Genomic DNA, 27,482 nt, shown 5'->3' with positions numbered 1-27,482 from the left:
CTAAAATTATCCAATCATCGTCATCAAAATCCCAAAGCTTTGAGATACTGCATAATTAATTAAAAATTAATTAAAAACTGGAATAGATGAGCATTACATATGAAATTGTCACCCATAATTATGACCCTAGTATCGATCTATTGCATTTCAATCTGTTTTAGGGTTAGGGGTGGGGGGAAGGGTATCTTTTTTCCTTCAGAAATTTAAATAAACCCAATCTGTTTCTTAAATGAGGGACATATTCATACGGCACAGAATGCTTTTTAACTCAATAGACGTCATTGATTGGTTGAAATTGCAGAAATTGAAGAAAAGAAAGAACAAATATCTTACAAACTATAGAATTTTCTCAATAAAGCCAAGAGAAAAAGATGTTTTATAAACACATTCTACCAGTATACGAAGTTTAAATTTTTTTAGTGACCTAGAAATTATGTTAAAAACTGCCGTTCAAACCGAAAAGATCCCAAATATCTTACAAAGTATAGAATTTTCTCAATAAAGCCAAGAGAAAAAGATGTTTTATAAACACATTCTACCAGTATACGAAGTTTAAATTTTTTTAGTTACCTAGAAATTATGTTAAAAACTGCCGTTCAAACCGAAAAGATCCCAATATCTTACACAAGTATAGAATTTTCTCAATAAAGCCAAGAGAAAAAGATGTTATTATAAACACATTTACCAGTATACGAAGTTTAAAATGTTTTAGTTACCTAGAAATTATGTTAAAAACTGCCGTTCAAACTGAAAAGATCCAAATATCTTACAAAGTATAGAATTTTCTCAATAAAGCCAAGAGAAAAAGAGTGTTTTATATACACATTCTACCAGTATACGAAGTTTAAAATTTTTTAGTTACCTAGAAATTATGTTAAAAACTGCCGTTCAAACCGAAAAGATCCCAAATATCTTACAAAGTATAGAATTTTCTCATAAAGCCAAGAGAAAAAGATGTTTTATAAACACATTCTACCAGTATAACGAAGTTTAAATTTTTTTAGTTACCTAGAAATTATGTTAAAAACTGCCGTTCAAACCGAAAAGATCCAAATATCTTACAAAGTATAGAATTTTCTCAATAAAGCCAAGAGAAAAAGATGTTTTATAAACACATTCTACCAGTATAACGAAGTTTAAAATTTTTTAGTTACCTAGAAATTATGTTAAAAACTGCCGTTCAAACTGAAAAGATCCCAAATATCTTACAAAGTATAGAATTTTCTCAATAAAGCCAGAGAAAAAGATGTTTTATAAACACATTCTACCAGTATACGAAGTTTAAAATTTTTTAGTTACCTAGAAATTATGTTAAAAACTGCCGTTCAAACCGAAAAGATCCCAAATATCTTACAAAGTATAGAATTTTCTCAATAAAGCCAAGAGAAAAAATGTTTTATAAACATTCTACCAGTATACGAAGTTTAAAATTTTTTAGTTACCTAGAAATTATGTTAAAAACTGCCGTTCAAACCGAAAAGATCCCAAATATCTTACAAAGTATAGAATTTTCTCAATAAAGCCAAGAGAAAAAGATGTTTTATAAACACATTCTACCAGTATACGAAGTTTAAAATTTTTTAGTTACCTAGAAATTATGTTAAAAACTGCCGTTCAAACCGAAAAGATCCCAAATATCTTACAAAGTATAGAATTTTCTCAATAAAGCCAAGAGAAAAAGATGTTTTATAAACACATTCTACCAGTATACGAAGTTTAAATTTTTTTAGTGACCTAGAAATTATGTTAAAAACTGCCGGTCAAACTGAAAAGATCCCAAAAATGGGTTTTACATTTGACAGTGTAACCTGAATGCTAAAGAGTTAAATTGGCTAAAATTGATCTCAATATGTGATTGGTACTGATTTTATTGATACATACATACCCATACACATGCACACTTACACTTTGAACTCAACGGTGAGTGCAAACGAAAGCAAAGTAGAGAACGTCAGGCAGATACAGTAACAGATATCTATTGAAGAAGTATAAAATGATTGACATTGTGAAGCCATTCTTAGTTGCGTGTGTTTTGCCGAGTGAACTTTTGTGATTGCTATGGTTGGAAGGATGAAGATAAAGCTGCTTTTGTGAAAAATGCTTTTCTGTTTGTACCTCTTTGTACAACGAGGGGTGCTCAAATTATCTAAGTTGAGCCACCCTTGTTGTGTAACTTCCATTAGAGGATCTGCTGGCTAAGAAACATATGTAGGCTGCATTTTACCTGTTCCACTCCCTCAATTTGTATTTGTGTGTGTGTGTGTGTGTGTATGTGTATATAATTGTCAAAAGTTAAGAAAGTGACTAAAGTTGTTGATAGTTTTGTGCAAGGCATGCACAAAACTGTTGACCCTAGAGTCACTTTGTTAGCTTCTCTCGATAAAAATATTTAAAACATCATTTCACATACATACCCATATACACATATATGTTTCTGGTGTAGGCATAAGGCCTGAAATTTGATGGTGGGATGTTGGGGTGGGCTGATAGTTGAAGTCGTCGATCCTGTTACTTGATTGGTGTGTTTTTTACTTCATCAACCCCTGAATGGATGAACGGTCACCTTGACCTTAAAATGTGAATGAAAAGAAACCTAACTAAATACTACATGCACACAGACAGACAGACATATATTTGGCGTTAGGAAGTGCATCCAACCGTAGAAATCTTGCCAAAGCAGACATGGAGCCCATGCAGTGCTATAGCTGGCCAATTCCTGTTTCGAGAACTGATGATAAAAGATGATGAGGATGATATGTATACACGTGTGTATGTCTGTGTGTGTATGTATATATATATATATATATATATATATATACATACACACACATACATGCACACACATACAGAGTGTCCATAAATTATCTTTACAATTTGAAAAAATATTTGTGGAAAAAATTGAAAATAAGGATACCTTAACAGAGTTAATTGGAAAACATAGGCAAACAAATAGTGTTAATTTGAAACATCAGACCACTCGTATATGGGTTCCATTTGTGGCACGCAACCTGCTGAGTTATCCTTATTTTTTTTTATTTCTTTTTCCTGAATTTCTTAAATTGTAAAGGTAATTTACAAACACCCTGTATTTAGGTTTGGTGATGCAAAACAGCCAAGGGATATAGTAATTCTGGTCAGGTCCGATGACCTGTAAAAGGCACCCGTGCCAGTGACGCATAAAAGGCACCCACTACACTTTTGGAGTGGTTGGCGTAAGAAAGTGCATCTCGCTGGAGCCTGGTATACTACTCTCTGACTTACCTGTTCCAGACAGACTGTCTAACCGATGCCAGCATAGAAAACAGATGGTGAATGATGATGATGATGATATATACACTCGGCTTTTTTTATTGATAATTGGCAAAAGTTACAGCATGACTGAAAGGCTGAGAATTCTGTGTGTTGGAAATGTGTAAATATAGAAACGCCATGATTTGAAACTAGTCTGGTCACTGCCTATGCATGAACTTTTCAGCCATTGAGTCATTCTGTAACTTCTACCATACACACACACAACACACACACACACACACATATATATATATATATTATATATATATATATACATACACACACACACACACACAACACACACACACACACACACACACACATATTATATATATATATATATATATATATACACACATATATATATATATATATTATATATATACACACATATATATACACACACACGGAGACTGATAACCCATTGGTTACAACGCTGTGTGATCCAGTTGATCTGATCAACGGAATGACCTGCTTGTGAAAGTAATGTGCATGCGGCTGAGCGCTCCACAGACACCATGTGTGCTCTTGGCGTGGTTCTTGGGGATTCAGCGTGACACAATCTGACTCTTTACTCTCTCTCTCTTTTACTTGTTTCAGTCATTTGACTGCGGCCATGCTGGAGCACTGCCTTTAATCGAGCAATTCGACCCCGGGGCTTATTCTTTTGCAAGCCCAGTACTTATCCTATCGGTCTCTTTTGCTGAACCGCTAAGTAACGGGGACATAAACACACCAGCATCGGTTGTCAAGCAATGCTAGGAGGACAAACACAGACACACAAGCACACACACACGCGTATATATATATACACACACACATATATACGATGGGCTTCTTTCAGTTTTCCGTCTACCAAATCCACTCACAAGGCTTTGGTTGGCCCGAGGCTATAGTAGAAGACACTTGCCCAAGGTGCCACGCAGTGGGACTGAACCTGGAACCATGTGGTTGGTAAACAAGCTACTTACCACACAGCCACTCCTGCACCTGACGTGCCTGACCCTTTTGAAATACGGGTACTGTTCATTTTTGCAAGCTGAGTGGTTTGGAGGGAAACATGAAATAAATTGTCTTGCTCAAGGATACACAAAAACTGGCCCTCCGTTGATTATGAAGAATGAGGGTTTCAGCTGATTTGATCAACAGAACAGCCTGCTTTTGAAATTAATTTACAAGTGACTGAGTACTCAACAGACATGCATACCCTTAATGTAGTCTCGAGGAGGTTCAGCATGGCACAGGGTGCGAAAAGGCTGGCCCTTTGAATTACAGCTGTAACTCATTTTCGCCAGCTGAGTGGACTGGAGCAACGTGGAATGAAGTGTCTTGCTCAAGGACAGAACACACCACTGGGGCTCTGTTGGTTATGACGACAGATTCCTGTTGATCCGATCGATAGAACAGCCTGCTCGTGAAATTAGCATATAAGTGGCTGAGTGCTCCACAGACACGCGTACCCTTGATGTAACTCTCGGGGATATTCAGCATGACACAAAGTAACGAGGCTGGCCATCCGATCGATAGAACAGCCTGCTTGTGAAATTAACACATAAGTGGCTGAGCGCTCCACAGACACGCGTACCCTTGATGTAATTCTCGGGGATATTCAGCATGACACGAAGTAATGAGGCTGGCCCTTTGAAATATAGATACAACTCAATTTTCGCCAGCTGCGTAGACTGGAGCGGCATGAAATGGAATGTCTTGCTGAGGAAGACAAATATGTCAGCAGGTATTGAACCCATGACTTTCAAGTCATGGGCCGGATACCATAACCACTAAGCCACACACCTTTTCTAGACACACACTTTCTCTCACACACACACACACACACATGGCATTCACGGTCTATTTTACAAAACTCTGCTCAAGTACTGAGGTTCAATTCTTGCTTTCGACTTTTTTTTTTGTTCAATTTTAGGTTTTAAATTCCACTAGCAGTATCGCCCGGCGTTGCTCGGGTTTGTAAGGGAAATAACTATATAAGCATTTTTAGAGAGTTACTTCCCTTATATAAACCGAGCAAAAATGCATTAAAAATGCGGAAAAATGATGGTAAATTTTTTTTTAAATCGTAGACTCATCGTAGACACGCGCTAATACCCAGAAGGGCTCGATATGAATCACGACTATAAGATACCCGCTTTTGGTTAAACTGCACCGCAAAATGTGGGAGTAGTTAGAAATCTAAATCGGAGTAGACAGACTCTCACACAACTTCAGTTTTATATAGATTATCGTTGCTATCACATTTTCCTCCTTTCGGGGTTGATGAAATCAATACCAGTTAAGCGCTGGGTCCATGTCATCGGCTAGTCCTCCTCTCCCCAAATTTCAGGCCTTTTACCTATAGCAGAATAAGATTATTTTCCACCACCACCACAACAACAACAACACAATTATTATTATTACTATTATTACCACCTACTCCCTCTGCTGTTTTACCTTGTTGTTCTTAGTCCCCCCCTTTTTTTTTTTTATTTAGTTGCTGTGTAAACCTTATTCAGCTGTGGCTCCCTATTTCCTCCTCCACGACCCCTGTTTTGTCCTGGCACATTTACACTTGCATGACCCCTTCTCTCTCTCTCTCTCTCTCTCTCTCTCTCTCTTCCTCTTCTTTCTCTTTCTCTTTACACATCTCACCACCACCACCACCACCACCACCACAACAACAACAACAACAATTATTATTATTACTATTATTACCACCTACTCCCTCTGCTGTTTTACCTTGTTGTTCTTAGTCCCCCCCCCCCTTTTTTTTTTTTATTTAGTTGCTGTGTAAACCTTATTCAGCTGTGGCTCCCTATTTCCTCCTCCACGACCCCTGTTTTGTCCTGGCACATTTACACTTGCATGACCCCTTCTCTCTCTCTCTCTCTCTCTCTCCTCTCTCTCTCTTCCTCTTCTTTCTCTTTCTCTTTACACATCTCACCACCACCACCACCACTGCTGTTTCTCCATCACTCCTGCCTTCCCTGCCACCACCTCAATACAACTTCACCCCCCCCCCCTCCCCCCTCTGCCTCCCACCACCTCTCCTGCATGGACTTGCCAATCTCCCTCCCTCCCTCTCCCTCCCTCCCCCCCTCTCTCTCTCCTTGTTTTTCTCTGTCTTTTCTGCTTTCTGTTTGCATTGGTTTTGAGTATAACTTGTTTGTGTTTTTGTTAAATTTTTTTTTTCTTGTTGCATGTCTGTTGTTGAGAAGCTCACACACACACACACACACACATTCTTCCTTTCTCTCACACACATTCTATCTCTCTCACACACACACACATTCTATCTCTTTCACACACACATTCTATCTCTCACACACACACACACACACACACACACACATACACACATTCTTCCTTTCTCTCTCACACACACACACACACACATTCTTCCTTTCTCTCACACACATTCTATCTCTTTCACACACACATTCTATCTCTCTCACACACACACACACACACACTCTTCCTTTCTTTCACACACATTCTATCTCTCTCTCACACACATACACATTCTTCCTTTCTCTCTCACACACACATTCTATCTCTCATACACACACACACACACACACACACACACACACACACTTCCTTTCTTTCACACACATTCTATCTCTCTCGCACACACACACACAAACTCACACATTCTTCCTTTCTCACACACACATTCTATCTCTTTCACACACACACACATTCTATCTCTCTTACACACACACACACACACACACACACACACTTCCTTTCTTTCACACACATTCTATCTCTCTCGCACACACACACAAACTCACACATTCTTCCTTTCTCACACACACATTCTATCTCTTTCACACACATACACACATTCTTCCTTTCTCTCACACACACACACACACACACACATTCTTATGCACATACTCCCTCCCTCTCTCTCTCTTTTTCTTGCACTCTCACATTCCCCTCACTCTCTCACACACTCTCTCTTTCTCATACACTCATTTATACACATTCTCTCATACACTCACTCTCACACACACATCCTCTTACACATGCAATCTCACACACACACACACTCTCTCACCCTCACACATTTTCACACACACACACAGGGAAGCACACACTATCAATGACTGCATCTTTTTTTCTCTTTCCTCTTCCCCCTCCATGCTGACTGACATGTTGGTTTGTTGGGTGTGGTCTATAAATATTAGACTTAGATTTCGTCCAAGCATCTTGGTCCTGTGCCATATTTGCATGAAACTTTGCCTGCTGTCTATGTCGCTGTTTCACTTAATTAAATTACCTTTGTGTTATAATTACAATTTATGCTTAATCACATTGTTGATTACAAATTTCCAGCAGGCAGCCCCCCGGTAATCTGCATTTCATTAGGGAGTACCAGATTGCTCCAGCTTTTCTTTCACTTTAGTTTCTTGCTGATGCTCATTAGTAAATGATATACATGTGGATTTATATATATTTCCTAATGTCATAGTTCCAGGTTCAGTCCCACTGCGTGGCACCTTGGTAAGTGCCTTCTACTATAGCCTTTGGCCGACGAAAGCCTTGTGAGTGCATTTGGTACATGGAAACTAAAAGAAACTCGTTGTGTGTATGTATGTATGTGTGTATGTATGTATATATATATATATATATATATATATATTATATTAAATTAGAGACAAAACCACTATTATGCAAATCAAACAAAGAAAGACTTAAGCCAATACATAAATTAATTTATATTATTTAGAAATTTAACAATTATTAATATCCACTACGATCGTTTCATGTCTTCTTTCATCACATCTTTGAGTAGTAGACATTCTTCAGGTGGTTTCAAAACCTAAAATATAATCAATATTTTTAAGATATAAATAATCTATATAATCTAAAATAATAATTTACTTATAATAAACTCTATTATTAAATATGATTATATCGAAATCGACTATAATGTTAAATATTAACTTTAATTTATAAGGCAAATCAAACAGTGAAAAACATAAACCAAAACATAGAAATAAATTAATATAATATATAAAATTCAAAATTTAAATTATTTGATTTGCCTAATAGTGGTTTTATCTCTAATTTAATATATATATTTATACTGTAAAATTGGATTTAATCCTAAATCTAATTTTTCCCTGTAAGTTTGGATTTACTCCCTAATATATATATATATATATATATATATATATACACACGTGTGTGTGTGTATCTTTGTGTCAGTGTTTTGTCCTACCACCACTGCTTGACAACTAGTTCTGGTGTGTTTACGTCCCTGTAACCTAGCAGTTTGGCAAAAAGAAACCAATAGAATAAGTACAAGGCGACGCTGGTAACGATCACGCTCAAATGGTGCTTTTTACGTGCCATTGGCACAGAAGCCAGACAGCTGCCCTGGCAGTGATCCCGCTCTGATGGTGCTGCTAGTGCTCCACTGGCACGGGTGCCAGTCATCGAATTTGGTTCAATTTTGATTTCACTTGCCCCAACAGGTCTTTGCAAGCAGGGTTTAGTCTCCAAAGAAGGAAAGGTATGCATAAGTGGGCTGGCTACACCCTTGGTAAAGGCCACGGGTTATGATCTCACTTGTCTTGCCGGGTCTTCTCGCGCACAGCATATTTCCAAAGGCCTCGGTCACTAGTCATTGCTTCTGTGAGGCCTAGTTTGAGAAAGAAATTTAGCTTTCTTGCAGTAGAGCAACATTTTTTATGGACCCTTAAAATACTCCTGTGGATCCCCAAAAAGGATTTGTCATAATTAATCTCCAAATGGCAATTATGACTATTTCCACTTGGAGGGGAGATAACTTCATGATTCAAAAGGTCTCGAAAACTGACATGCCATTATGGAAAAGGACACATGTATTATGTGAAAATAAGAGGACAGATCCACTCACAAGGCCTTTGGTAGGCCTGAGGCTATAGTGCAGGGGTTCCCAACCTTTTTTATGCCCCACACCCCTAAAAGCTTTTAATGTGCTCATGCACCCTTTAAAATAATAATTTATATAAGAATAAAGGTACCCAGGGCAATTGCCCTCTTTGTTCCCCTATAAATCCATCCCTGCTATCTTGCACCCTCAAGGGGTGGGAAACCCAGCTATAGTAGAAGACAGTTGCTCAAGGTGCCATGCAGTGGGATTGAACCTTAAACCATGTGGTTCGGTATTTTTTGCCTCTAAAATATGTGATAATTATTACATGGCAAATAAGACAACTCTATCTGCAAAGGGGAGATAATCTTGTGAATTTACACCTTCAACCTGTTCTCTTTCTATGAAATAGCTGTCTCTTGGCTGCTGTTGATGAGTTAAGGAGGTTGTGCTGACGATGGTTATTGAAGCCGAAGCACATGCCCACAACAGTCCTTCTTATCTCTGGGTAATAAATTTGCCCCTTTCCATAGCGGCAGGTTAGTTTTGGAGAGTTCTTGAATCTAGGGATTATCTCCCTTCCTCCTGTGGAACTAGTTTTAATTGCAATTTGGTAATTATGACATCCTCTAGTTAGAGATAATTTTAATGAATCGTGAATTTGTTTCACACACACACACACACACACACACACACACACACACGCCAAACATATTTGATTATATCTATTATACACACACGCACACACACAGGTGTAGGTATGGCTGTGTGGTAAGATGCTTGCTTCCCAACCACATGGTTCCAGGTTCAGTCCTACTGTGTGCCATCTTGGGGATGTGTTTTCTACTTTCGCTTTTGACCGAGTGGATTTGGTAGACAGAAACTGGAAAAATTCCGTAACGTGTCTGTGCATGTATGTGTGTGTGTGTGTGTTTGTTCCCCACCACTACTTGACAGTTGGTGTTTGTTTACTTTCCTGTGACTTAGTGGTTCAGTGAAAAGAGACTGATAATGCCATGCTGAAAAAAAACAAAACAACTAGGCGCAGGAGTGGTTGTGTGGTAAGTAGCTTGTTTACCAGCCACATGGTTCTGGGTTCAGTTCCACTGCGTGGCACCTTGGGCAAGTGTCTTCTACTATAGCCTCGGGCCGACCAAAGCCTTGTGAGTGGATTTGGTAGACAGGAACTGAAAGAAGCCCGTCGTATATATGTATATATATATATATATATATATATATATATGCGTGTGTGTGTTTGTGTGTCTGTGTTTGTCCCCCTAGCATTGCTTGACAACCGATGCTGGTGTGTTTATGTCCCCGTTACTTAGCGGTTCGGCAAAAAGAGACCGATAGAATAAGTACTGGGCTTACAAAAAGAATAAGTCCCGGGGTTGAGTTGCTCGACTAAAGGCGGTGCTCCAGCATGGCCGCAGTCAAATGACTGAAACAAGTAAAAGAGTAAAAGAGAACTACTGGAGTTGATTCATGCAACTAAACATTCTTCAAGGCATTTGCCCAGCATGGCTGCAGTGAAATGACTAACATTTAGAAAGGAAAAGAAAATACACACACACACACGCACACATACATACATACATATATAAATGCGCCCTTTTAAAGCCTAGCCAGGCTTATGGGCCCGTTTTCCTGGTTTCCATGGCGTATGTGTTCCCCAGCTGGATGGGACACCAGTCCATGTGCCTCCACACACACACATCTTTTACTCTTTTACTTGTTTTAGTCATTTGACTCTGGCCACGCTGGAGCGCCGCCTTTAGTTGAGCAAATCGACCCCAGGACTTATTCTTTGCAAGCCTAGTACTTATTCTGTCTGTCTCTTGCCAAACCACTAAGTTATGGGGACGTAAACACACCAGCATCGGTTGTCAAGCGATGTTGTGGGGGGACAAACACAGACGCGCACACGCACGCACGCGCGTGACAGGCTTCTTTCAGTTTCTGTCTACCAAATCCACTCACAAGGCTTTGGTCGGCCCGAGGCTATAGTAGAAGACACTTGCTCAAGGTGCCATGCAGTGGGACTGAACCCGGAACCATGTGGTTGGTAAGCAAGCTACTTACCACACAGCCACTCCAAAATTATTTAACTGTTAGATATGTCACGAGTGATGTTGCCTCTTTTCTCTTGCCTTCTTCCTTTCCCTGAACTCCATATTTGTCCCTTTTTGCTCCCTACTAAAATTCACTCCTATGATAACACTATCCACTATATCTTTATACCTATGTGCTTCAAATAATTTCTCCTAAACTTAGATAATTTTTTTCAGTTTTTTTTTTCGTCCCCTTTATTTTTCTAATATGATTCATATAGAAATGTTTGTGAAATATTTCTCTGAAGTCATTTTTGATCTCCACTGATGATCGTGTGTAGCTTATGAAACAGTGTGCTCATTGTATGGTCCCATATGAAAACAAATATAATATACTCTGTGTTTAGGAATGTATTGAGTACTACATTGATCAGTGGGCTATTTGACCATTCCTTATTAAAATTACCAAAAAAATATAAACATACATGGATACATAATCATTAATTTACAATTTGTATGTATTTATATGCATATACACACATGTGGCTATTAATTAATATATTATAATTATTGATTAATGTTAATTAATAATTATATATATGTATATATGATACACACACACAAACACAATGTATACACATATGTGGGTATTGATTAATAATTATATGTATGTAATTTTTGTGTGTACATATACGTTTATCTAATTCTATATCTGCGTATGTTTATTATATGAATAACTGTTATCTGTTTATTTTCAGATTCAGCAGAGACCAACCGAGCAGCAGCAGCAGCAGCGGCAGCAGCCGCCGCTGCAGCGCTAGCCCTGCCCCCTGGGGTCACCGAGAAGGATGTTGATTTATTTAAACGAGCTCAGGAAAAGGCCCAGCAGGCTCTCTTTGAGGTAAGAGAAAAATAATCAGTGTTATAGGAATACAGTTACATATTTAAGAGATGAGGAATTATGTACAATATTTACATTTGACGGATATTTCTCCTCATCTTGTTTGTTGTTAACACGTTTCGGCTGATATGCTCTCCAGCTTTCATCAGGTGTCTTGGGGAAATTTTGAACCTGGGGTCTCATTCCTAAGGTATTTGAGTCTCTACATCTACACTCTTGAGTGGTTGGCGTTAGGAAGGGCATTCAACCATAGAAACCATGCCAAATTAAACTGGAACCTGGTGCAGCTTGCTGGCTTATCAGTTCTAAGAGAACCTGTCCAACCCATGGTAGCAAGGAAAATGGATGTTAAATGATGATGATGATGATGGCTGAAAAGGTTAAACATCAAAAAGGCGGCGAGCTGGCAGAAGCGTTAGCATGCCGGGCGAAATGCCTAGCGGTATTTCGTCTGCTGCTACTTTCTGAGTTCAAATTCCGTCGAGGTCGACTTTGCCTTTCATCCTTTGTGGGTCGATTAAATAAGTACCAGTTATGCACTGGGGATTGATGTAATCGACTTAATCCGTTTGTCTGTCGTTGTTTGTCCTCCCTGTGTTTAGCCCCTTGTGGGTAGTAAAGAAATAGGTATTTCGTCTGCCGCTACGTTCTGGGTTCAAATTCCTCCGATGTCGACTTTGCCTCTCATGCTTTTGGGGTCGATTAAATAAGTACCAGTTATGCACTGGGGTCGATATAATCGACTTAATCCGTTTGTCTGTCCTTGTTTGTCCTCTCTGTGTTTAGCCCCTTGTGGGTAGTAAAGAAATAGGGTTAAACATCAAATGGCATTGGTTGGGGTCCACCAGAGTAAAATGGGAGCCAGAGGGGTCCATAGGCAAAAAAATGGTTGGGAAACCCTGGATTAAAACCAATACCCATAACCTAATGTAATGTTTCGTTTCTATTTTCAGGCTTCGTGTAATGGGTCCGACAAGAAGACGTCTGGTGGCAGTGGCAGCGAGGCAACGGATGCCAGCACCAATATGGCGTCGAGCAGCACTGCTGCGGCTGGGGCGGCGACCGCAACGACGACGGCGACGACAACAGTCACCACGGCAACCACTGCTGCTGCGATGAGCACTGCGATGCCCACCTGTCCAAGTTCACCCCTATCATCGTCCTCTTCCTCCTCTTCCTCCACCTCCTCCTCATCATCACACACACCTCCAGACACTCAGGGACGCTTTCCACCATGCATAGAGTTTGGCAAATATGAAATTCAGACCTGGTACTCTTCGCCATACCCTCAAGAATATGCCAGGTTTGTGTAGTTTTACTACTACTACTATCACCACCACCACCACTGCTGCTAATACTACTACTACCACTATTACTACCGTCACTACTACCATCGCTACTACCATCGCTACTACCATTACTACTACCTTCACCACTACCATCACCACTACCACCACTACCATCACTACTACCACCACTACTACCATCACCACTACCACCACTACTACCATCACCACTACCACCACTACTACCATCCACCACTACCCCCCACTACTACCATCACCACTACCACCACTACTACCATCACCACTACCACCACTACTACCATCACCACTACCACCACTACTACCATCACCACTACCACCACTACTACCATCACCACTACCACCACTACTACCATCACCACTACCACCACTACCATCACCACTACCACCACTACTACCATCACCACTACCCCACTACTACCATCGCCACTACCACCACTACTACCATCGCCACTACCACACTACTACCATCGCCACTACCACCACTACTACCATCGCCACTACCACCACTACCACCACTACTACCATCGCTACTACCATCACCACTACCACCCCTACTACCATCACTACCACCACTACTACCATCACTACCACCACTACTACCACCACTACTACCATCACCACTACCACCACTACTACCATCACTACCACCACTACCACCACTACTACCATCACTACCACCACTACCACCACTACTACCACACCACTACCACCACTACTACCATCACTACCACCACTACTACCATCACTACTACCATCACTACCACCACTACTACCATCACTACCACCACTACCACCATCACTACCACCACTACCATCACCACTACCACCACCACTACCATCACTACCACCACTACTACCACCACTACTACCATCACCACTACCACCACTACTACCACCACTACTACCACCACTACTACCATCACTACCACCACTACTACCATCACTACTACCATCACTACTACCACCACTACTACCATCACTACTACCACCACTACTACCATCACCACTACCACCACTACCATCACCACCACCACTACTACCATCACTACCACCACTACTACCACCACTACTACCACCACTACTACCATCACTACCACCACTACTACCATCACTACCACCACTACTACCACCACTACTACCATCACTACTACCACCACTACTACCATCACCACTACCACCACTACTACCATCACTACCACCACTACTACCATCACTACCACCACTACTACCACCACTACTACCACACTACCACCACTACTACCATCACTACTACCTTCACCACTACCATCACCACTACCATCACTACCACCACTACTACCATCACCACTACCACCACTACTACCATCACTACCACCACTACTACCATCACTACCACCACTACTACCATCACCACTACCACCACTACCATCACTACTACCATCACTACCACCACTACTACCATCACTACTACCTTCACCACTACCATCACCACTACCATCACTACTACCATCACTACCACCACTACTACCATCACCACTACCATCACTACTACCTTCACCACTACCATCACCACTACCACCACTACCATCACCACTACCATCGCTACTACCACCGCTACTACCACCGCTACTACCACCACTACTACCATCACTACTACCATCACTACTACCATCACTACTACCATCACTACTACCATCACTACTACCATCACTACTACCTTCACCACTACCATCACCACTACCACCACTACCATCACTACTACCATAACTACTACCACCACCACTACCACCACCACTACCACCACCACTACCACCACTACTACTACTACCACTATTACTACCACCACTATTACTACCACCACCACTACTACTACCACCACACTACTACTACCACCACCACTACCACCACCACCACTACTACTAACTGAAGGCACATGGCTCAGTGGTTAGAGCATCGAGCTGACGATCGTGAGGTTGTGAGTTTGATTCCTGGACCAGGCTGTGTGTTGTGTTCCTGAGCAAGACCTTTTATTTCACGTTGCTCCAGTTCACTCATCTGTAGAAATGGGTTGTGACGTCACTGGTGCCAAGCTGTATTGGCCCCTTTGCCTTTCCCTTGGATAACATCAGTGTGGGGGGGGTATGCAGGAGCAACTGTTGGTCTTCCACGAACAACTTTTCCCAGACTCGTACCTTGGAGGGGAACATTGCAGGCTCAACCTCATGGTCATTCGTGACCGAAGGGGGTTCTTTATTTCTTACTAATACTATTCTCCACTTTCTTTTGCTTATGTTCTCTCTCTCTTCTCTTTTGCTTGCTCTCTCCTCTCTCGCTTGAACTCTCTCTCGCCACATACACACACACACGTATGAGGGCAGAGAGATGCCTTTTCACTGGAAAGGCGTTCAACACCCCCAAAGCAATCACGTAAAGACACCTGTCCAAAATGCTGCTGCACAGTAGGAGTGAACTGGCAGCCTCTTACTAATTGTAACATAATGAAAATTAATTATTCTGTTGTGTCTGGAGAGAGTCACTTTCTTTTTGTGCCTTCTAATGTAACACACTCACCGGTAAAATTTCCACTTATTTCTTACTTTTATTTTCCTAAAATTTTCATTGTGTCTTCCAACCTTTTCAATAGTCTTGACTCTGTCTGTTATTTATAAGTCACAAAAAGAAAATGACTCTCCCCAGACACAACAGAATATGCTACAATACTCATATAAAGAATCTTGCAATCCAAATCCCAAAACGAAGAAAATAAATTACTTTAGCTGTAATTAGTCCTCTCTTAATGATGTTTTCTCTTTTGCTTTCCAGATTACCAAAATTGTACATATGTGAATTTTGTTTAAAGTTTATGAAAAGTCGGAGCATACTACAGAGACACATGGTAAGTGGTGCCTGGATATTGGCTTCCTTTGTTGTCTTTCGACCCTTAATTGGTCGAGAAAAGGTTGCATGTATATCTTCTAACCCTTAATTGGTGGGGAAAGGTTGTGAAATGGGCAAAAAGCTAAAAGAGGTCCTTTTTCTTAACCCTTTAACACTCAGATTAGTCTATCAGATGTAATGAGTATTGATGTACATTGATTTGAATTATCGTAAATCCTCGAGTATAGTCCACCCTTGAGTATAATACGCAGGGGATTTTTAGGGAGCTGTACCTCTGAAAAACCTAAACCTTGTGTATAATACGCACCCCTTCTCTAACTTGAGTCAATGAGGTCTATATAATGTCCTTAGTTTGTAAAAATGTATACGGTAACGTCCTTCATTATTATTGTATATATAACATAATGCAAACGTGTAGCTTTTTGGGGCATTTTGTTTGATAATACCAGCATCAAGTGGTTAAGCTGAACTATAGAATACAAGTTAATAAGAAATTTTGATGGTTTTAATTTAGATCAGCTGGGTAACCATGTCCCCTCCTCTTACAGCAAGACACCTGTTTCTGTCTCTCTGTTTCACTATAACCTTTCATCATCTAACACAAGATCATCTCCTTCAATGCCCTCCTCCCTTCTCAAAATGTCTTTGTCTTGCCAGTTACTTGGTGACCCTGCGAGTGCTGGTGCCATGTAAAAAAAAAAAAATGCATCCAGCCCACATTGTGAAGTGGTTGGCATTTGGAAGGACATCCAGCTGTAAAAACCTTGCCAAAACTGACCACATTTGTGCTGGTGCCATGTAATAAGCACTCGGTCCACATTGTAAAGTGGTTGGCATTTGGAAGGGCATCCAGCTGTAAAGACCTTTCCAAAACTGACCTCGCCTGTGCTGGTGCCATGTAGAAAGCACTCAATCCACTCTTTGGGATGGCTGGTGATAGAAAGGACATCCATCTGTAAAAACCATGCCAAAACAGACATAGAAGTCTGGTGCCGGTTCCTATCAAACCGTCCAACCCATGCCAGCATGGAAGGCAGATGTTAAACAATGATGATGATGACTTTAAAACAGGAGGTTTATGTCATAAAACCAAGGGCTGCCTCAGACAGTTTGATATCCAAAAGAGTTAAAGGGTTAAATTTGATTTTTCTGCATATTTACTGCCTCTATTTCTGCATTCCATTTATCCCAGTTCACTGTCCCTTTTTTTTTTACTTACCCAATTTGTCTCTTACGTCACCATCATCATCATCGTTTAGCATCCGCTTTCCATGCTAGCATGGGTTGGACGGTTCAACTGGGGTCTAGGAAGCCAGAAGGCTGCACCAGGCCCAGTCTGATCTGGCATCCAGCCGTAGAAACACTGCCAGATCAGACTGGGCCTGGTGCAGCCTCTGGGCTTCCCAGACCCCAGTTGAACCGTCCAACCCATGCTAGCATGGAAAGCGGACACTAAACGATGATGATGATGACGTTGTCTCTCACTATCTTCTTTCATTCACACTCTCTCCCACACATTGAAATTCTCTCTCTTACACTCACTCTGTTTCTCTCTTTCTTACATTCACATATACATTCTCTCTCTCTCTCTCTCATACACACACACACTCACACACTTTTTCCTAATCTTTTCTGTTCATGCTCTATATTTCACACGTGTGCATGCGTACACGCTCACACACTCTATTTCTCTTTTTCTCCCTCTCTCTGTCATTTCTCTGTCTGTCCTTCTCTTTTTTTCTGTCTCTCTTTCTTTCTCTCTCTTTTCTCTGTCTCTCTTTGTCTCTCTTTGTCACTCTTCTATCTCCCTGTCTCTCTTTGTCTGCCTGTTTATTTCTCTCTCTCTCTCTGTCATTCTCTCCTTCTCTCTCTCTGTCATTCTCTCTCTCTCTGTCATTCTCTCTCTCTTTGTTATTCTCTCTCTCTCTCTTTGTTATTCTCTCTCTCTCTGTCATTCTCTCTCTCTCTGTCATTCTCTCTCTCTGTCATTCTCTCTCTCTCTTTGTATTCTCTCTTCTCTGTCATCTCTCTCTCTCTGTATTCTCTCTCTCTCTGTCATGTCTCTCTCTCTCTGTCATTCTCTCTTCTGTCATTCTCTCTCTCTCTCTTCTCTCTCTCTGTCATTCTCTCTCTCTGTCATTCTCTCTCTCTGTCATTCTCTCTCTCTCTGTCATTCTCTCTCTCTTTGTTATTCTCTCTCTCTCTGTCATTCTCTCTCTCTGTGTCAATTCTCTCCTCTCTCTTCTCTCTCTCTGTCATTCTCTCTCTCTCTGTCATTCTCTCTCTCTCTTTGTTTTATTCTCTCTCTCTCTCTGTCATTCTCTCTCTCCGCTTTGTTTATTCTCTCTCTCTCTCTCTCTGTCATTCTCTCTCCTCTCTGGTCATTCTCTCTCTCTCTGTCATTCTCTCTCTCTCTCTCTCTCTCCTTTCATTTCTGTCTCTCTGTCATTCTCTCTCTCTCTGTCATTCTCTCTCTCTCTGTCATCTCTCTCTCTCTGTCATTCTCTCTCTCTCTGTCATTCTCTCTCTCTCTGTCATTCTCTCTCTCTCTGTCATTCTCTCTCTCTCTGTCATTCTCTCTCTCTCTGTCATTCTCTCTCTCTCTGTCATTCTCTCTCTCTCTTTGTTATTCTCTCTCTCTCTCTGTCATTCTCTCTCTCTCTGTCATTCTCTCTCTCTCTGTCATTCTCTCTCTCTCACTCGTTCTTTCTCTCTCTCCAGTTCTCACCTGCATTCACAACCCAACCAAACACCAATTTCGTTTTTCTCTCCTGAAGCCTGTTTCTAATTTTCCCTTTTGTTTCTCTCTTTTCCCTCTATTCCTTAGGATAAATGTGGTTTAGATCATCCGCCTGCCAACGAGATCTACCGTAAAGATGAGCTGTCAGTCTTTGAAGTCGATGGTAATGTCAGCAAGATCTATTGCCAAAATCTGTGCCTGTTGGCCAAGTTATTTCTTGACCACAAGACTCTCTACTATGATGTCGAACCGTTTCTATTTTACGTTCTCACCTTTAATGACAACTCAGGATGTCACATTATTGGTTATTTCTCCAAGGTAGGTTCTTTTTATGTCACTCTTCGTCAGAAATCAACAACCATTTTTTTTTTTTTTTTTTTTGAGGTGCATGGCTCAGTGGTTAGAGCATTGGGCTGACAATCATGAGGTAGTGAGTTCAATTTCTGGACTGGGCTGCATGTTGTGATCTTCTACAAGACTGTATTTTATGTTGCACGAGTTCACTCAGCTGTAGAAATGAGTTGCGACATCACAGGTGCCAAGCTGTATCGGCCCCTTTGCCTTTCCCTTGGATAACATTGGTGTAATGGAGAAGGGAGGCTGGTATGTATGGGTGACGAGCTGGCAGAAATGTTAGCACGCCGGGCGAAAAGCATAGCCATATTTCCTTTGCTGTTACGTTCTGAGTTCAAATTCTGCCGAGGTCGACTTTGCCTTTCATCCTTTCGGGGTCGATAAATTAAGTACCAGTTACGCACTGGGGTCGATATAATCGACTTAACCCATCTGTCTGTCCTTGTTTGTCTCATCGGTGTTTAGCCCCTTGTGGGTAGTAAAGAAATAGGTATGTATGGGTGACTGCTGGTCTTCCATAGACAACCTTTCCTGGACTTGTTCCTTGGAGAGTTACTTTCTAGGTGCTATAACCTGCTCATTTATGACTGAAGGGGGTCTTTAGCCTTTACCCGATGTATATATAATGGTGTTGAGATGGAAGGCTGGTATGCATGGGCGACTGCTGGTCTACCATAAACAACCTTGCCTGGACTTGTGTGCCGGAAAGCAACTTTCTAGGTGCAATCCTAAGGTCATTTGTGATCGAAGAGGGCTTTTACCATTGACCCACACTAAGACTTGTCGAGCCAAGTGAAATTGGGGATATGCTGTGCTTGAGAAGACTCGTCAAGCCAGGTATGATCATAATTGTGGAACGTAAAAGCACCTGTGCCGGTGGTACGTAAAAAGCACCCATTACACTCTTGGAGTGGTTGGTGTTAGGAAGGGCATACAGTCATAGAAACCTATTTCTTTATTACCCACAAGGGGCTAAACACAGAGGGGACAAACAAGGACAGACATAGGTATTAAGTCGAATACATCGACCCCAGTGCGTTACTGGTACTCAATTTATCGACCCCGAAAGGATGAAAGGCAAAGTCGACCTCGGCGGAATTTGAACTCACAACGTAACGTCAGACGAAATACCGCTGAACATTTCTCCCGGCGCGCTAACGTTTCTGCCAGATCGCCGCTATACAGTCATAGAAACCATGCCAGATTCAGACTGGGATCTGGTGCAGTTCCCTCGGTTTATGAGTTCCAGTTGAGCCATCTAACCCATGTCCGTGTGGAAAGCAGATGCTAAGTAATAATGATGATGATGATAATGATGCAGACATACGCACATGTGTCTGTATTTAATGATACATGTATGTGTGTATGTTTGTGTTTCAGTATTTTGGCATCATGTTTTAGCTGTAAATGAGTGTCACTGTCATACAAGCAGTGTCGTTTCCTATATCCTGCAAAAACATGCCTGGCCGTAAGGAAAGATCACCTTGCTGGGAAACCGGTGAGGGCATGCTGCAAATTGTAGAAAACTTTTTCTCAGCAAATTCCATTCAACCCATGCAAGCATAGAAAAGCGGCTGTTAAGATGATGATGTTGATGATGATGATGATGTTGATGATGTTGATGATGATGATGATGATCACTGGACTAGTTTTGCGATAATTTAGTAATTTTGTTAACTATGAACTATGTTTTTTGTTACCATGGTAACTGTTTTGTTTTTTTCTGTCTCTTTCAGGAGAAGCACTGCCAACAGAAATACAATGTTTCCTGTATAATGACAATACCCCCGTATCAAAGAAAAGGCTATGGCCGGTTTCTCATTGACTTTAGTAAGTTTGACTCGATCTCATTACTGCATATACAAACACACCTCCACAGAAAATTTGTGTGTTTACATATGAGGGGTTGCTGAAAAATTCCTGGTTTTGGGTAAAAAATGATACCGGAGGATCACTTAATTATAATTTTATTTTGCATGTTTCTGCCGTGGTCCCTCAGTTTTTCTAAGCCCTGTGAAAGAACTTAGATGGTTGGGCCAATAGGTCGTTCGCGATACCCTTAAAGCCAGGAAATTTGCAGCACTCCCTCACATGTATGTGTGTATATATATATATTATTCAAGGGAATTCCAACTGTCTGTTTTTTATGTTTTATTTATATTCTTTATAATATTAATGTGGAATATAGAATATATAGTATAAATAATATATATATTATCAGAATCGAAATCGATCAATGGAAATTGCAGATGTGTTTCCAGTGCCGGTGGCATGTAAGAAAACCTTCTGTTTCGCGACCGTTGCCAGCACCGCCCCGACTGGCCTCGTGCCGATGGCACGTAAAAAGCACCATCCGTTCGTGTCCGTTGCCAGCCTCGCCTGGCCCTCATGCCTGTGGCACATAAAAAGCACCATCCGTTCGTGGCCGTTTGCCAGCTCTGTCTGGCACCTGTGTGGGTGGCACGTAAAAAGCACCCACTACACTCATGGAGTGGTTGGCGTTAGGAAGGGCATCCAGCCGTAGAAACACTGCCAGATTTGACTGGGCCTGATGAAGCCTTCTGGCTTCACAGACCTCAGTAGAACCATCCAACCCATGCTAGCATGGAAAACGGACGCTAAACGATGATGATGATGATTATATATATATAATATATATATTATTTATAATATATATATATTATTTAGCCTTCGGGCTAAAACATTAAGGATTTTAAGGATATAGTAAAATGAAATGAAGTATTGATTGTCTTATTGAATAGATGAAATATTGAATATAAAATATTATATATATATAATATTATATATATATATATATATATATATATATATATATATATACACACACACACACACACCGTACATACAGGGTGGCCAAAAGTAGGTTTACAGTTATCACGTAGGCACTTTAAATTTCTTTTAAAGCATTTTATTACATTTAAATTTCTACCTTACAAACTGAAAAGGAAGCTTGACAAAATGAAACTAAATTAGCGTAGAATAATGGTTTCATCTGCCTCAATCCATTCTGTCTGGCCCATGCAAGTATGGGGGTGGGACTGGACGAAGGTGGGTATGATAATGGATATTGAATAAAGAGTCAGTGGAAGTTAAGATGACCACCACCGGCTAACAATGTTAATCAATGTTGTCTCTTTGTTGTAGGTTATCTGCTGTCACGTGTGGAAGGTCAGCCTGGCTCACCAGAAAAGCCCCTGTCAGAATTGGGTAAAGTTAGCTATCAGTCCTACTGGAAGAGCATCATGATTGAATACCTGTACAAGTCCAATGACACCAAGGTCACGATAAAAGGTCAGTGAGTCCAGCCTACTTCCCTCTGTCTTTCTGTCTCAACTTTAAATAATGAATTGAACTGAAATTTATTACATAGCATTTAACCATCTTGTCAGTGTGCTTTTATTCACCCCATATGTATAATTTCTGCATCTCTTGCTTTCTCTCTCTCTTTCTGTCTTGTGTTTGTCTTTCTCTCTCTCTGTCTCATGCTCATCTCTCCTTTTCTCCTTTACCTCCTGTTCTCTCTACCCATCTCCTGCCCTTCCCCCTCTCACCTCATTTCCCCCCTCTAGCCTCATTCTCTCTACTCTCGTTGCCCTTCATGCCTCTTGTTGCCCCTCTCGCCCATCGTTTCCCCTCTTGCCCATCGTTTCCCCTCTTGCCCATAGTTTCCCCTCTTGCCCATAGTTTCCCCTCTTGCTTCATGTTGCCCCTCTTGCTTCACGTTGCCCCTCTTGCTTCACGTTGCCCCTCTTGCTTCACGTTGCCCCTCTTGCTTCACGTTTCCCCTCTTGCCCATCGTTTCCCCTCTTGCCCATCGTTTTCCCTCTTGCCCATCGTTTCCCCTCTTGCCCATCGTTTCCCCTCTTGCCCATCGTTTCCCCTCTCGCCTCTCGTTGCCTCTCTTGTCTCTCGTTGCCCCCTCTTGTCTCTCGTTGCCCCCTCTTGTCTCTCGTTGCCCCCTCTTGTCTCTCGTTGCCCCCACTTGTCTCTCGTTGCCCCTCTCGCCTCTCGTTGCCCCTCTCGCCTCTCGTTGCCCCTCTCGCCTCTCGTTGCCCCTCTCGCCTCTCGTTGCCCCTTGCCTCTCGTTGCCCTCTTGCCTCTCGTTGCCCTCTTGCCTCTCGTTGCCCTCTTGCCTCTCGTTGCCCTCTTGCCTCTTGTTGCCCCTCTTGCCTCTTGTTGCCCCTCTCGCCTCTTGTTGCCCCTCTCGCCTCTTGTTGCCCCTCTCGCCTCTCGTTGCCCCTCTCGCCTCTCGTTGCCCCCTCTCGCCTCTCGTTGCCCCTCTCGCCTCTCGTTGCCCCTCTCTCGCCTCTCGTTGCCCCCTTTCGCCTCTCGTTGCCCCTTTCGCCTCTCGTTGCCCCTTTCGCCTCTCGTTGCCCCTTTCGCCTCTCGTTGCCCCTTTCGCCTCTCGTTGCCCCTCTTGCCTCTCGTTGCCCCTCTTGCCTCACGTTCTCCCCTTTTGCCTTGTTCTCCCACCTCTTGTTCTCCCCCTCTCAATCTCCTCCTCTTGCCTCATTCTCCCCCTTCCTGCCCCTCATTCTCTCCCCTCTTGTCTCTTGTTCCTCCTTCTTGCCCCTCACTCTCCCTGTCGCCTCTCGTCCTCCCCACTCCTCTTCACTTGCCTCTTATTCTTCCCCCTTGCCTTTTGTTGTCCTCACCTCCCTAAATCGCTGTGAAATTATCATAATTATTGTCCAAATTTTAATATTTTATTTCTCAATGTAACTTTTAATTTTAATTATTTTAAGTAAAAAAAAGGTCTGTGATGTGGTATTAAAGTGTACTAGTGCCCATGTATAGTCTTTCAGTTATGTTAAACATAGTACTACATTGTAGAGAAAGTCTGATGTGGCACTAAAGTGTACTAATACTAACGTTTGGCCTTTTGGCTCTGTTGGACGTAATACAATGTTGGAGAGATTTTCTTGCAGTTTTTGTTGTTGTTGTAATTGTCCCTTTTATTGTTGTTTTCAGCAATTAGCCGTGCCACAGGTATGGACCCACATGATGTAGCTACTGCTCTGACAGCCCTTAATATGGTCATTAAAAAAGGGGAGAGGTAAGTGTTTTGTTTCTCCACTCAGGCCCTTGAGTGCGTGTCTGTCCCTGGACAATTTAAGCTTTGGTTGTCTGTGTGTACATGTGACTTAGTGGTTACTGTATTTGACCTACGATCGTAAGGTCTTGAGTTCAATATCCAGCTATGTGCTGTGTCCTTGAGCAAGACACTTTATTTCACTTTGCTCCAGTCCATTCAGCTGGCAAAAATGAGTTGTCCCTGTATTTCAAAGGGGCCAGCCTTGTCACATTGTGTCACACTGAGTCTCCCTGCGAACTACATTAAGGGTTTACATATCTGTGGAGTACTCAACCAGTTTCACAAGCAGGCTGTTCCGTTGATTGGATCAAATGGAACCCTTGTTGTCATAACCGATAGAGTAGCAGTGGTAGATTATGATTTACATATGAAGAAGTGTATATATAAATATATAATATCGGTATGTGAAGTGTGTATATAAATATGTATTGTACCTGTTATTCAAACGGACCGACTGTGTCATATTGTGTCATGCTGAATCTCTCTGAGAACACTGTTAAGAGTACATGTATCTGTGGTGTACTCAGCCACTTGCATGTTAATTTCATGAGCAGGGTGTTGTATTGATTGGATCATTTGGAAACCTCGATGGAGCGCTGATTTATGTATGCATGTGTGTGTGTATGTATAAACCTATCAAGCCTAGCAAAATCACAGTTGTGGCATGACACCGGTATTGGTGTCATGCAAATTGGTACCCATGCCAATGGCATGTAAAAGCACCTTGGTGGCATATAAAAGCACACGTTACATTCTCAGAGTGGTTGGCATTAGGAAGCACATCCAGCTGTAGGAAAACCATGTCAAATCAGACAGGAGTCCAACCCATGCCAGCATGAACAACGGACATTAAATGATGATGATGATGTCTACTTAATCCACCTATAAGGTTACGGTTGACTTGAGGCTATAGTACAAGACACTTGCCCAAAATGCCACTCAGTGGAACTGAACTCAGAACCATGTGGTTGGGAAAATTTCTTACTAGAACAGCCACGTCTGCTCTTCATGCGTGTTTGTGATTTTTGTCAGGGCCCGAGGCCTTTGAACCTTTGTAATATTTTTTTAATTTTTAAGTTCTTTTTTTTTTTAAATTTCTTTCTCCCTGTTGCAAAGAAGAGATTGATGATGATGATGATGATGATGATGGTGTTGTCGTTGTTGTTGCTCTTTCAGAGTGGTTATTTTGGTGAATAGGAAATTGATCAAGGAACACATGCAGAAGCTAAAGCAAAAACTCCAGCAACGAATCGATGTTGACCCCGACTACCTTCATTGGACCCCACTTATCTCGACTCAGCTGCTCCTCGAAGAAGAGAAGAGAGCGGAGAAGGAGGTGGGTATTTCACTTCTCAAACACGTTATTGTTGTTGTTGTTATCACTGTTGGCAAGGGGTCGGGGGAGGGGATTATTTTTTCTTTTCTTTTTTTTTGTACACGTTGTGGGTGGCGGGGTTACTTTACAAGTTGTTCTCTTGTCAAACCCTACCAATGTCAGTTCTCTTTTCCATGCCCTTCTTTGGGGTCAATATGGTATCAGTTTTCAGTTTGTTATAATCAATTATACCTATACACACTCTTTATCTACAAAAATGTGTACCCTTGTGCTTGTCCATGAAATCCTTATTTATTATTATTATTATTATCATTATTATTATTAAGGCGGTGAGCTGGCAGAACCTTTAGCACGCTGGGCGAAATGCTGAGCGGTATTTCGTCTGCCGTTATGTTCTGGGTTCAAATTCCGCCGAGGTCGACTTTGCCTTTCATCCTTTCGGGGTCGATTAAATAAGTACCAGTTACGCACTGGGGACGGTATAATCGACTTAATCCCTTTGTCTGTCCTTGTTTGTCCTCTTTGTGTTTAGCCCCTTATGGGTAGTAAAGAAATAGGTATTTCACCTGTTGCTACATTCTGAGTTCAAATTCCGCTGAGGTTGACTTGGCCTTTCATCCTTTCAGGGTCAATAAATTAAGTGCCACTTGCTTGCTGGGGTCAATCTAATCGATTGGCCCTCCTCCCCCAAAATTTTGGACCTTATGCCTAGAGTAAAAAAGATTATTATTGTTATTATTAAGGCTGCAAGATGGCAGAATTGTTTGTATGCTGGTGAAGGCTGCGAGCTAGTAGAACCGTTAGCATGCTGGGCAAAATACTTAGCAGTATTTTGTCTGCCGTTACGTTCTGAGTTCAAATTCCGCCGAGGTTGACTTTGCCTTTCATCCTTTCAGGGTCGATTAAATAAGTACCAGTTACACACTGGGGTCGATGTAATCGACTTAATCCGTTTGTCTGTCAAGAAACGTTAGCACGCTGGGTGAAATGCTTAGTGGTATTTTGCCTGTCGCTACGTTCCGAGTTCATATTCCGCTGAGGTCGACTTGGCCTTCCATCCTTTCGGGGTCAATAAATTAAGTACCAGTTGCTTGCTGGAGGCAATCTAATCGATTGACCCCCTTCCCCAAAATTTCTTGCCTTTTATAGAGTTGAAAAGGTTATTATTGTTATTATTAAGGCTGCAAGATGGCAGAATCGTTAGTACGCTCCGTAAAATGCTGAGTGGAATTTTGTCTGTCCTTACATTCTGAGTTCAAATTCTGCAGAGGTCGTCTTTGCCTTTCATCCCTTCGGGGTTGATAATTAAGTACTGGGGTTGATGAAATCGACTATTCCACCCTCGCCACCTGAATTTCAGGCCTTGTGCCTAGAGTAGATAGGATTATTATTATTTATTATTATGGTGGCGAGCTGGCAGAATTGTTAGCACGCCGGGTGAAATGTTTAGTGGTATTTCGTCTGTCTTTACGCTGTTCACTAGGCACATGCATCACAACCATATGTGCGCAACATGGTGATCTCATATCAAGATAAACAGAACATGACCTTGCAGGTGGGGCCCAGTTAGAATTTTCTTCTGGTCGAGTAACCCATCCCACTCAAAAGGTCCCTGAATAAGGGTT

The 27,482-nt window shown here is 41.6% G+C and overlaps 1 protein-coding gene across 6 annotated transcripts in view; it reads left to right on the top strand.

The window, feature by feature from the left end:
• The window catches only part of LOC115225096 (histone acetyltransferase KAT6B), a 155,618-nt gene that overhangs the window by 85,012 nt on the left and 43,124 nt on the right, over positions 1 to 27,482 (top strand). For all 6 annotated transcript variants that reach the window (XM_029796023.2, XM_029796021.2, XM_036513985.1 and 3 more), the window contains 8 exons: positions 11,964 to 12,106; positions 13,060 to 13,409; positions 16,237 to 16,309; positions 19,139 to 19,369; positions 21,142 to 21,235; positions 22,571 to 22,717; positions 24,398 to 24,482; positions 25,698 to 25,857. In XM_029796023.2, coding sequence (XP_029651883.2) covers positions 11,964 to 12,106; positions 13,060 to 13,409; positions 16,237 to 16,309; positions 19,139 to 19,369; positions 21,142 to 21,235; positions 22,571 to 22,717; positions 24,398 to 24,482; positions 25,698 to 25,857 — 1,283 coding nt within the window. The remainder of the gene's footprint in view (positions 1 to 11,963; positions 12,107 to 13,059; positions 13,410 to 16,236; positions 16,310 to 19,138; positions 19,370 to 21,141; positions 21,236 to 22,570; positions 22,718 to 24,397; positions 24,483 to 25,697; positions 25,858 to 27,482) is intronic.

Source organism: Octopus sinensis, linkage group LG27 (genome assembly GCF_006345805.1).
Source record: "Octopus sinensis linkage group LG27, ASM634580v1, whole genome shotgun sequence".
Lineage (NCBI taxonomy): Eukaryota > Metazoa > Mollusca > Cephalopoda > Octopoda > Octopodidae > Octopus > Octopus sinensis.
Note: the sequence above shows the minus strand (reverse complement) of the source record. Positions and strands in the feature narration are given on the sequence as shown.